The sequence below is a fragment of the Pristis pectinata genome, chromosome 3 (assembly GCF_009764475.1).
Source record: "Pristis pectinata isolate sPriPec2 chromosome 3, sPriPec2.1.pri, whole genome shotgun sequence".
NCBI classification, from domain to species: Eukaryota; Metazoa; Chordata; class Chondrichthyes; order Rhinopristiformes; family Pristidae; genus Pristis; species Pristis pectinata.
This window is the reverse complement of record NC_067407.1, coordinates 49,801,247-49,813,388: the sequence shown is the minus strand read 5'-3', so window position 1 is coordinate 49,813,388 and position 12,142 is coordinate 49,801,247. Positions and strand designations below refer to the sequence as shown.

General features: G+C 38.6%; 1 protein-coding gene across 1 annotated transcript in view; it reads right to left on the bottom strand.

The window, feature by feature from the left end:
- LOC127568212 (adhesion G-protein coupled receptor D2) overlaps positions 1–12,142 on the bottom strand; it is a 228,195-nt gene that overhangs the window by 68,093 nt on the left and 147,960 nt on the right. The window contains exon 22 of the mRNA XM_052011694.1: positions 2,665–2,744. Coding sequence (XP_051867654.1) covers positions 2,665–2,744 — 80 coding nt within the window. The remainder of the gene's footprint in view (positions 1–2,664; positions 2,745–12,142) is intronic.

Genomic DNA, 12,142 nt, shown 5'->3' with positions numbered 1-12,142 from the left:
AAAAGAGGAGATTTTATGGGTAAAAGAGATGATTTTAAGTGAATGACAACTGAATGGAAGATGGAAGTTTACAGTGGGGGAGGATGGAATTGGATTAATTCTGGTTTGCTATAGAAAAGAGCTTACAGAGATGGGTGGGTCAATCAGCAGTAGTTACTGGCTATTTTTGTATGAGTACATCATACAATATTTTCACCGATATAATAAATCTGGTAATGGTGCAAACTGAGGACACATTGTGAGTGCAATTGAATCCAATTAGCACTTAAAAATTTCCTGGGTCTATCCATGAGAAGATCATGTGCATCTGCTTTTGATTAAAAATGTATCCTTCACCATAAAGTCCTGCACAAATAGTTTCAAATACCCTTTGCCATTTTTATATTCAGATGGAAATATAGAATTAAGAGATTTTGATCATCTAACTTTGAATTACACGGGCCTTTTGGTCATAAATGGAGTCCACTGCAATGTTATAATCACTACCTCAATTTATAACTCATCAATTTTCAACCAATTGTCATCCATTACCAAAAGGTAATTCTACAGATCTGATGGGGGGGGGGGGGGGGGATCCTTTTGGAAACACACTGAACATTAAAATTAAAACAAACTACATTCATTTCTTCTCTGGTGACCATTAATCCTGTTAGAACTGTTAATTTGCACAATAGGAATTTTGAAAGCTATACATATTTACTAATTCAATGCATAGGGTTTCCAGCACTTCTAACGGTAGCATTGACTGCTACAGAAATTATCTTTAAAGGTCAAAATCATTTAAGTGCCTGTTCAATACAACAAAAAATCACAAAAATTGCTCCACAATCAACTTTTATCATTCAATATTATTTGTCAAGTACAAACCATGAAGCAAAATGGATACAATTGAGAATTCGTAAATTGTTCATAAATTAATCATTGTTAAATAGAGTGATAATGGAATCTTGAAGGACTTCGTAGCATGTTGTTTAAGATTCTTACTTCAGTTTCCTGTTATCATCCATTGCAGCAGTCTGACACTCTGATTCATGAACTATCATACAGAATGTGTGCAAGTCCAATGTTATGTACGTGCATGTATGCAAGTGTGTTCCACTTTTATATGGTCATAATTGTGGGGTTGAATGTCTATCTTGTTCTGCAGTTAGCTCAACAAAAAACAAATGACATTAGCACTTGCCAGATTTTGAAGAAAGTAATAACAACAAGTGAATGACACACATTGATATTAATATGTAAAAATTGGTTGGCAACTTGTAGTGAGGCAGCAATACCAGGAATTACACAACTTCCAAATCAACTTGCACCGATTTTCTTTAGCTTCATGAACACAGTATTTTGCCTTTAACTTCTAAATGGTTTTATGAAGCTGCTACTTTTGTACATTAATTGCCCGCTAAATTTACCAGAGAAAATTTAAGTCTAGATTGTAAATTGTGGTTGGAAATTTTGAAGTGCCAAATTTGACTTCTCTGCAGTGCACTGATTCCTTGTTTTTGTCTCTTTTCTCCTCTTAATCCAATCTTTCTTTCCATTTCTATTTTACCTCCTGATTTGACATTGAATTTACCCACTTTAATTCCACCTCCGTGTCAGTCCTTCCTCTGTTAATTCTTCAATCCTCTAACCTCATTGGTTTTGTTACCAAGATCCCTGGCACCTTGGCTGTGCCACGTAAGTTCATACTTCCAGTAAATTGGTGGGCAAAAATATTTTGAACTAAAAGGGTATTAGAACAGAAAATACCATGATTTACTTCACTGTAACAAAGTCTAGCTGAAGTCAAGAGTACTTATTGGCACATTGCCAGATCTTCTCCATCAGAAAAGATAAACGTTCATGGTTTTTTTTAAATTATTCATTCACATGATGCAAGGCCAGAAGCTACTGCCCATCCTTAACTGCAGTTGAACTGAATAACCGACTACTCCATTTCAGTTAGGCCAAAGCAGGCAAGGGCTCTGCTTCCTTCATTAAAAGACATACTTGCAACAGCCTTTTACAACAATCAGCAGTCCCACAATCATTTTTACTGATATCAAGTTACCGCAGATTTGTATTCTGTGTCTGCTGATTTACAAAGACCTGGTAGACCACTTTTTGACAAAGTACCTCTACCACTGATTTGTTACCACAATATGTTACAATTCTGCCCATTAACTCCTATATAATTTCCAGTTTAAAAAAGCCAACACAAGCAAACAATGCAATGACATTTTATCAGTAACTGCTTGACATTTGCATAAAAGGAAAGTGGACCAGAAATACACAATCCTTCCAGCAAGCTCCTTCAAACTGTGATCAATGGGATCAATGTTGTTTCTGTATACTATCGCGCTTGTGGATTTTCAACTCCAGAATGCACACTTGTGCATGAGAATTAAATATACATTGCATATGTAAGAAATATATGATAAACTTGAATGATTACATTCATGGATTTTTATGCTAAATATGCATGTTGCTTTCAGTGAGATATAGAATACAAAAAACAGAATTTTTTTTAAATCTTAGAACTATAAAAATTAAACCAAAGCTTATTTAATTCAGATAACTGCAGTGCCAACTTTGCTCCAGTGTTAACCAGAGCTGTGATTTTACAGGCTAGTGAGAGAGGGGGGAACAGAAGATTGCACAACAAGTTAAATGTTCTGACTGTACCTTAGTGCAGGTCACAGGGCTCTGAGAACAGCATGACAGCTCATCAGGTGCTCGCGGCAGGCTGGGAGTTGACAGCTGCCCTGAAGAAGAAAAATTAGTCAGAGGGAATGGTTACTGTAAATTTTATTTAACAATCCCAGATTGAAACAAAATGCCAACAACATGATCTGCTCAAGTTAATTTTGAAAGTATGGTTCACATTGAGGGACAATCCTAGGGGTTCATTCTGTATCTGGAGCCTCCCTTCAATAGCCAATCCAATGTGTTCCTTGGCACTGAGAGTCAAACATGGCAGGTAACAGAGACATCTTCACTTTATATGTTTTTCCACTTGGGCAAAATGAGATAAAATAGCACACAAAGTAAACAGCCATCTCTAAATTAACTCCAACAGACCCATGCTGCCCCTTACTTCATGATGCACTGTGTTTACATAATGCATAAATTATCTCACAGCAGGAGATGCATTTTTAAAAATTAATAATGAAATGTTCTTCCTTGTCCTCTTTAAAGAGATTATGATAATGTACAATTCCATGGTTGACATTTGAAACTCATTATCTCATAATGGATGGCCCAAAATGTTGAAGAGTGTCCTTTCAAACATGAAAAACATCAGCCCCAGCCTCAACCTCATCTTCACTCTTATTTTCATGTGTTCTTACTTTCCACCAGTGCATGGTATTTAGAAGCACAGATCCTTGTATTAATAGCCCAGGTGTACCTGCTATTCAAACACCATCCTATCAAAGCACCGATTCAGCCCAAATGGGCACTTAACTTCCATGGTTTTTTTTAATCTATTGACTATGAACTGCTTGATCGATTTGCATTGGTGTTTGCACCTGTAAAACTAGAATCAAAGAATTGCACCCTCTTAACAACTCAATGATTATCATCACCAGCTTTACTATACAAAGCCAACAGAAGCATTTCAGAAAATGCAGTACTATATTGATTGGAAGGACAACTGCAACTTAAAATTCATTCTAAGGATGAATGCTCGGAATAGATTTGGATAGAAATCAATTCAGGTTATTTCAGAAAGTGCAGCACTTAATCCTATGTACACTACCCTGACATCAAACCTGTAATAAGCTATTTTAATGTAAGCAACAACCCCTTCCTCTGGAATCTTTCTGTAAGATCAAAATTACCAATCCCAAGAAAGGAAAGCTCAATAGCACGGGTATTAGAACAACTGCTGCACAGTGCAAGAGCACAGGTTCAATTTTGGCCTTGGCTGAGATCTGTGTGGATTTTGCACCTTCTCCCTATGACCATTTGGGTTTCTTCCGGGTGCTCCAGTTTCTTCCCACACCCTAAACATGTGCAGGTTGGTAGGTTAACAGCCACTGTAAGGTGCTCCTTGTGTGTAGGTGAGTGGCAGAATCGGGGGGGGTGGAGGGGGGGGGCGAGGGGGAGTTAATGAGAATGTAAGGTGGATAAAAAACATCTACAGGCTCTGCCTTCAAGTTCGTTTTCCCAAAGTGTATCACTTCACACTTCTCCGGATTGAACTCCATCTGCCACTTCTCTGCATCCTGTCAATATCCCATTGCAACCTACGACAACCTTCTGCAATACCTACTGCACCGCCAACCTTCATGTCATCTGCAAACTTACCAACCCAACCTTCCTCCTCTTCATCCAAGTCATTTATAAGAATCACAAAGAGAAGGGGTCCCAGAACAGATCTCTGCGGAACACCACTGGTCACCAACCTCCAGCTTGAATACTCCCTTTCTACGACCACCCTCTGCCTTCTGTGGGCAAGCCAATTCCGAATCCACACAGCCAATTTTCTATGGATACCTCATGACCTTCTGGATGAGCCTACCATTGGGAACCTTGTCAAATGCCTTGCTAAAATCCATATATACCACATCCACCACTCTACCTTCATCAACCTGTCTTGTCACTTCCTCGAAAAACTCTATTAGGCTCATGAGGCATGATCTGCCCTTCACAAAGCCATGTTGACTAACCCTTATAAGACTATGTGTCTCCAAATGCTCATAAATCTTGTCCCTAAGAATCCTCTCCAATAGCTTGCCCACCACTGACATAAGACTAACTTTATCCCTTTTACCTTCCTTGAACAATGGAACAACATTTGCCATCCTCCAATCCTTCAGGACCCATCCTGTGGCCAGGGAGGATTCAAAGATCATTGTTAATGCTCCAGCAATCTCTTCCCTCACTTGCCATAGTACCCTGGGGTATATCCTATCAGACCCCATGGACTTATCTATCCTAATGCTTTTCAGTAGCTCCAACACTGCTTCTTTCTTAAACTCGACATGCTCCAACACATTTTGTTTATAATTTGTAGATTTTTACGTCTTTGCTCTGTATTGCTGCCGCAAAACAACAAACTTCATGTCATATGTCAGTGATAATAAATCTGATTCTGAAATGACATTAATATAGTACGAGAGTAAGCAGGTTGATGGTCGGCGTGGACTTGATAGGCTGAAGGCCTGTTTCCATACTGGATCTCTTTGTGACTCTAGAACAGCATGAATGTCCAAACGTCCTTGCTACACCATTAAGGATGCCTAATAAAGCACTCAATGGAAAAATACAGAATCTGAAACAAACCAAGATGTAACTCTTCCCTTAATACAAACCCTGGGATACTCTTACTGCGTCGGACCTCATCTAACACAGACTCATTTAATTTTCCTCTGAACATTAAGTGTCAGTGATGGCAATTTTGATCTTTAGCAATGCAAAACTGGTCCAAGAAACAACAGCAGTGGACTTACTCATGCAAGGGATTGCAGGAAAGTAGTTTCAATATTTTTATGGACCAAGCACACCTAAGTCATGGCTTTTTCTAATTTAGCTTCACTGAGTTTGTTCAAATAATCAAGATTGTTTGTTTTTTAGTTCTTGAATCAGTTTCCAGGCACTTATTAGCAAAACCCAAGGCAGAAGGGCAACTCAAGACAGAAAGGCACAAAAATCCAATTAGGTTAGGAACAGTAACAGAATTATTAAATGTTTTGTGGCACATACAATTATTTCTAACAGAACAATATTGAGAATCTCAGTTTATCAATTCTGCTTTGTCACAGAAGTGTCATTTGATTGTTCTAAAATATAATCACCACCCACCCACCCCCACCCCTTAGGTTGGAAGATAATGCTTTTATTTTGCTAAGAACAAACATAGAAATGCTATGCACACCAACTATTCAACTGGAAAGAATGAGTTCATTACACCTTGGGGTTAATACCAGGCAACCATATTTTTTGCTTATACTATTTAAATGTCGGGAAGTTGCGAGATTCAGAGCTGTAAAGGAAGCAGTACCTGGAACATGCCTACTTGGCATCCTCAAACTATTTATTTGTAGCACAAAATAAAACTAGCCGTAACACTGGAAGTTGATGTAAACAGCTGGAAATAGCAGTTCACATCTTGTGCACTTTGTTCAAACCATCTGGATGTTCCATTGTGTTTGGTCAGCACCGACCGTCGACATCTGACAGTTGATATATGTTCAGTTCAAGTAAACTGCCGCAGCCTGCTCTTGGGACCCTATGCTTAGATTTTCAGTGTTTTGTGGAAATTTCTGTCAGATTGGAACAGAGTTGTCTGTATCCTCAATGGCAGCCCTCCAAATTCCTCAGGCATTTTATTGGAGCAGTGTTCTGCTTTAGTGCTTTGTAGGTTATGAAAACTATGCCAAAGTTCTTGTGAGCAGCTGGAAGAGTGTCAGCTGACAGGAATGATCTTTCAATATGTAGTACAAAATAAAGAGAAAGCCTGGTCCTGTGAGAATCTAAGTTGTGTATGTTTGACAAGAAAGCCATCTAACAAATGAGCCACTTGAAAGAAGTCACACGATTGTTGCTTGAGATTCTACTGTCTCTGCAGCACAGCGGAATGACAAGGAAGACTTTACAGCAATACCCAAGGAACAGAGGTATTTACTGATAACCGCACAAACACATAGATCAGGCTCCATATAGTTGAGATTTAAAGAAGATGATTCCAATCACCCATTTGACTTTGTTCAATAATTTTTCACCAGCTTCAGCAGACTTAAACTCTTCTCATTTCTGATGCAGACTGAGAGTGATGTAGCTATCTTAGGTACTGAGGTAAGAAAATAAATCATCCCATTTGCTTTATACTATATTTATGCTACATCAGATTATGGCCTGTGTGGTTTATGTAACATGAGGTGCAAAGAATTGTCCTGGAATCTCCTGAAATTATAAACAAATCTTCCAACCAGTGCTGTGAGTAAAACCCAGAAAAACATGTTCAGAAACCCACGAAAAAAGTGCATCTGTTTAACTTGCTTTGAAACATTAACTATAGGAGATGGGGAAGAAAGTATTGGGCAGCTGGAAATGGAAGGACAAATGATACATCCTTCAAGAACATTGCTTGAATTTGTAACTTTACAGTTAAATAGTGATTAGCTGAGTAGCAGGAAAAGAGGTGGACCTAGATTTGCCAACTTGGGTTTGTGAACAGCATTCCTTGTTCTGATTTTGGTTCAGATCCCCAAGGCCAAACTTGCTGTCTGGGAATATCCTGGTCCCAATGAGCAAGGTTCTGTGTGTCACCAGGCCCTCAGTCAATGTAATCAGGTCACATGGGCAGGCCAGAACAAGCCCTGCCCACAATACCACCTAGGAAATATGGAAGAAGCAGGAACACCATGCCATGCTTCCCCAAGCCCAACTTTGCCACCTGGTTTGGATGCACATATGTCAAAGTCCTGAACTTGCTTTTCCTTATAAATGCTTCCAGTTTGCTGCAGAACCCTAGCTTTTACAAATAAAGGTTCAGCCCAGTGATGTTTTAGTGTACAATTGTCTGGGGTTAAGTTTCTGGATTGACTCTTCGAAAGTGCTTGTACCATTTATAACCTCCATGGATATAACAGAATCCAATTTCTGAATAACTATCATTTCTATCTCAATATACTTCCAGAAGGTTGCATTATCAATTCTGCTTTCAGTTCACTCCTGGTTATGACATGATGTTCTTGTTCAAGTTTGTCGCAGGCATACATACCCAGGGCATAAATGGCATGAAAGTTAGCTTTTAGCAGCAGCAACACTATACATTACAAACACAGATTACATAAATTTAAATTAACGTAAATTGTACATAATTTACACGCCAATACAAACAAAAATAAACAAAATTGTTTAATGTTATGTTTAGTTTTGTTAGCAGAAATTCTGCATTCAAGGAAGGCAACCACCAAAACTTGTCCTGAAAAGGCTAAGTATCATCCAAGACCACTTCATCAATGGAATTCCATGCTAAAGAACTAGTTAAACAAGGGGTTAAAGGGGGACCCCTGCAACAAAGATGAAATTTAATTCAAGTCTATTGATCCAAATTTAATTTGATTGTCTCCTTCGCCTTAGGCGGTCCCTTGGGATCAAGTACGACTTGCCTCCACTGTGGGTTTTGTGGGTTCTGAGGTAGCTGGTGAAGCCAGTGTTGGAACCAATGGTGGGGCAGGAGATAGCTGTGTCAACGGGTGGACAGGTACTGTAGTTTGTGAGGTGCTGTACCCCTTCTGTTGCTTATATGCAGGACCTCTGTGTTCTCCCAATGCAAAGCCTCAAAGTTCTTGATATCATTCCAAATGCTCCTTCTCTGCTTTGAGTTGTCATGGGGCAGAGGTTTCTAAGATGCCATGGGGGATGTTGAGTGTCTTCAAGCAGGCTTTGAGCACATCCTTGAACAGCCTAGTGACCTCCTTCCATGACAGAGCTCCAAAGCGAGTGTCTGCTTCGGGAGTCAGTGTCGAGCACAGGAATGATGTGGCCTGCCCAATGTAGCTGACAGAGGTTAACTGTTGCCTCAATAGTTGGGATGTTGGCCAGGGAGAGGACACTGACATTGGTTAACCTGCCCTTCCAGTGATGTTGGAGGATTCTGCCAATACAATAAGATACACAAGACTTCATAATGAACTTGGCATTATTCAATAACCAACAAATAAACATTCTGGCAAGGATGCAGAGATTTGCCACGACAAAACCAGCCATGATGGACATCTGTTAGCGAGTAGAGTAGAAAAGCTGAAGTTATTCTTACAGCAGAAAAGGTTATGAGCAGATTTAATAAGCATACTTAACAATATAAAAGGTTTCTGTTGAGTGGATGGGAATACCAGCAGCAGGGTCGGTGGCAAGAGGGCAGAGATCAAAGATAATTGGCAAGGGGAAAAGAGAAATATTGAGTTGTTGTGAGCTGGAACTTACTGCCTAAAAGGGTGGGGAAGCATATTCATTTAAAAAAAGAACGTGGAAAGAAAATATTTGCAGCACTACAAAGGAAAGAGTGGGAGGGGGACCAAATGAGTTTCTCTTTCAAAGAGCCAGCACAGGCATGATGGGTACACTGCATGTTGCTGCAGTTCTCCAAATCCAATGCAATCTAAGCCATCTCCAACCACATGGAAAAAATGGTGGTTTTTGTGGCAAGTTGCCAGTTTGGAAGTTGTGCCATCTAATATCTAGTGGAAAACTAGGAAGCATAAAAGGATAAAACTGTGAAGCTGCTGTACTTAAAGGCTTTTTCGCAGTAAGCTGCTATATTTAACTTTATCGGTATAATTGCATTCTTGGAGTTCCAAATGGAACTAATGCTTTTATTTAGCAGGAATCACAGTTTTGTAAATCCATAATCAGCTGTTAAATCGATTTTACAGCTATTATTTGCAGTGAGCCAATTTTAAGGCTTTCCAACTCTTCTTTCCCTCCCCCATGGCTATTTGGATTGAACGCCCTAAAATCACTGCTGATTTAATATCAGAACAATAGTTTGAAGGTCACTCTTTCTTCCCAATTTTTCCATTACAAGATACTTATTAATCTCTTACTAACAGACTGGGACATCTATATCATGGATTCCATACAAGTGCCATTAACACTAGCCTGCAAGTGATTTCCAAGGGTGAAGTTGACAGTTCTCTTTCTACATCCTTTCAAGAAAATCCTAGAGAAGCTGTAAATTACTGAAGCTGTTGATTTGAGTGCATGCTTGTTGCTAAGTGCGTGTACCCTAGTTTGAACAGTTTAAGCAACTAAAGATAACATTTGCATATACTGTTCTTTATCACATCAATAAACTTGAGCAGAACAGGAGCCCTTGAAATAAAATCACAAAATATTAAACCTAGCTGCACGAAATTTTGGAAAGTTCCTACTACCTGTAATCTATGGCACAATGCAAATAAGACTTTTTATTCAGAAATTATTTTGTATTATCTTCTCTGGCAATTTAAAAATAAAATCTAATTTTTTATATTAACTGGGAATATGAGAAATCTATATAATTATCTTAATCTTTTTATTATAATTCATGATTGTAACAGCATTCATCTTATGCAATAATCTTTAAACCTCCCATCAAACCATAGTGGATCATTAACCAAGAAAAACGAAACACACTGAAGCATGTCATTACATATTTACAGTAAAGATGCATTTTAACGAACACAACCAAATCTATATGACACTAAGTAAATACTTGTAACGTAAATTAAATGATAATTTAAAGGCAAGTTGGTTTCTCATCAAAGATAAAGAAATTAATGATATATAAATTGTGAAGATAATAATTTTGCTGATGAAGTTGTTATTTTCTCTGGTGCCCTATTCATTATGTAAAGTTAAAAATGTATTGTGCTTCTGTACGACTCGCATTCCTTAATGATCTTCTGCACCTGCTCATCTGGTACATTTTTAATTAACACTCTAAGGAGGTTTGTCAGTAGTAATCAAAAACATTGTCACTTATAAAGCTGTGGCAAAAAATCAATAGTTTTTCATCAGAAAAGGTTATTTCTGGCATAAGTGAACCATTTAATTGCTTCATTCAAATAAACAAAACTGCACATTTTAATGACTCGATTCTATGAATCAATACGGCCATACATTTTATTAAGCAGCAACATGTAGGAAGATATTTTAAGTCCTTCTAATCAAGGCAGAAGCATGTTCCTTATTTTCATTTCCTTGGTAACTGCAATAAGTTTCAAACCCTATGCAGGCCCATGATTTATACACAGGAATTGACTCCCATGGCAGTAACACAGTGATGGGTGACTAGTTCTCAACAGTAACCTACTGGCACTTGACAAAGTGCCTGAAGCAGAATGAATTCACTTCTTTTTTCCTCACTCATCAACAGGCTCTGCCCTGACCCCCCCACTCATCCTGACGGATGTGACAGGGCCTTGTCGTTTTTGACTGAGAAAACTGACTGGTGGGGCTTATTTTTCCAGCACACTCCAGTTTTGTTTTGTGTTCACCTTCTTCAAAGTGGAACCGGGAACACAAAAGGATTTTCAACGCTAACATAACATTTATGGATAGTTTGAAACAATGACACTGAGCTGCAACTCCCGACAAAAAAAATAAAGAAGAGCATTAACTTTCAATTCTCCTACAGGCATTGCTTCACAGCTCATGGCTATTGCTTTTTTCAATTTCTCCCCAGAGAGTCAGGAGTTATTACCCCTGTCGATGGAGGAGAAAGGGATGTTATTCCCCTGTCACCCACCCAACTCTGGCATATTCCCTTCCCTGATCTATAGCCTTCCACAGAAAAAGAGTCTGACATGCTGTTAGTTCTCAACTATGTCAGATTCATCTACCTGTACCGCTGGAATTATTTTCCAGAGCCAGAGTGGCACAATGTCACAGGAGTCAGATGAAAAGAATTTCAAAGCAAATATGGTGTGAAAGACACCAGGTACACTGAAACAACTGCAAAAAGTGTACAATGGTATCTAAAGTAATATGTTAAGTATTAACCACAGCTATGTTAAAACCAGAAACCTTCATTGTTTTGAGCAAAGCTACATGTCTTTTGCATTGTTCTGGTCTACAGTAAGTAAATAAAACAATGTTTTGCATTTGAACTGCTGAAAGCAGCACCAATAACTCTGATTAATTGTGGGTTTAACTGGTGCTAGAAGAAAATAAAGATATCTTTCTGTGGGCAGCAGATGTACTTTATATTGTGCCTCCACATTATGAATTTTTCACTGGAATGACAGCCCTGATTAGGTTGTGCTTTTATGTGCTTCACATGCAAACAAAACATGGCAGAATATTGAGATGGATCTTGCTGGCCGGGGTTGGCATTTCCAAAAAGAACCACTAGTGCTCAGCTGTGTAAATTTAAGTCTTTGACTTCTATGCATGTGCTATCCAACAAGGAAGTCCATGACTTAAGAGTGACCAACCGTACCACATCTGTCACTAAACTCCAGTCAGAACTAGCATCAGGTTGGATACCTCACTGGGGATTCTACCCTTGCTGACTAAGAGGCAAAGGGGATAGTAATATCTATTAAATTATTTTATTTTAGTTTAATGTTTTTAATGTATCTTTAAACGAATTTGTTACTTATGCTTAAATCAACTGCTTCAATTATAATATCTTTTTAAGATGTCTGTGTCAGACATTGTGAGACTG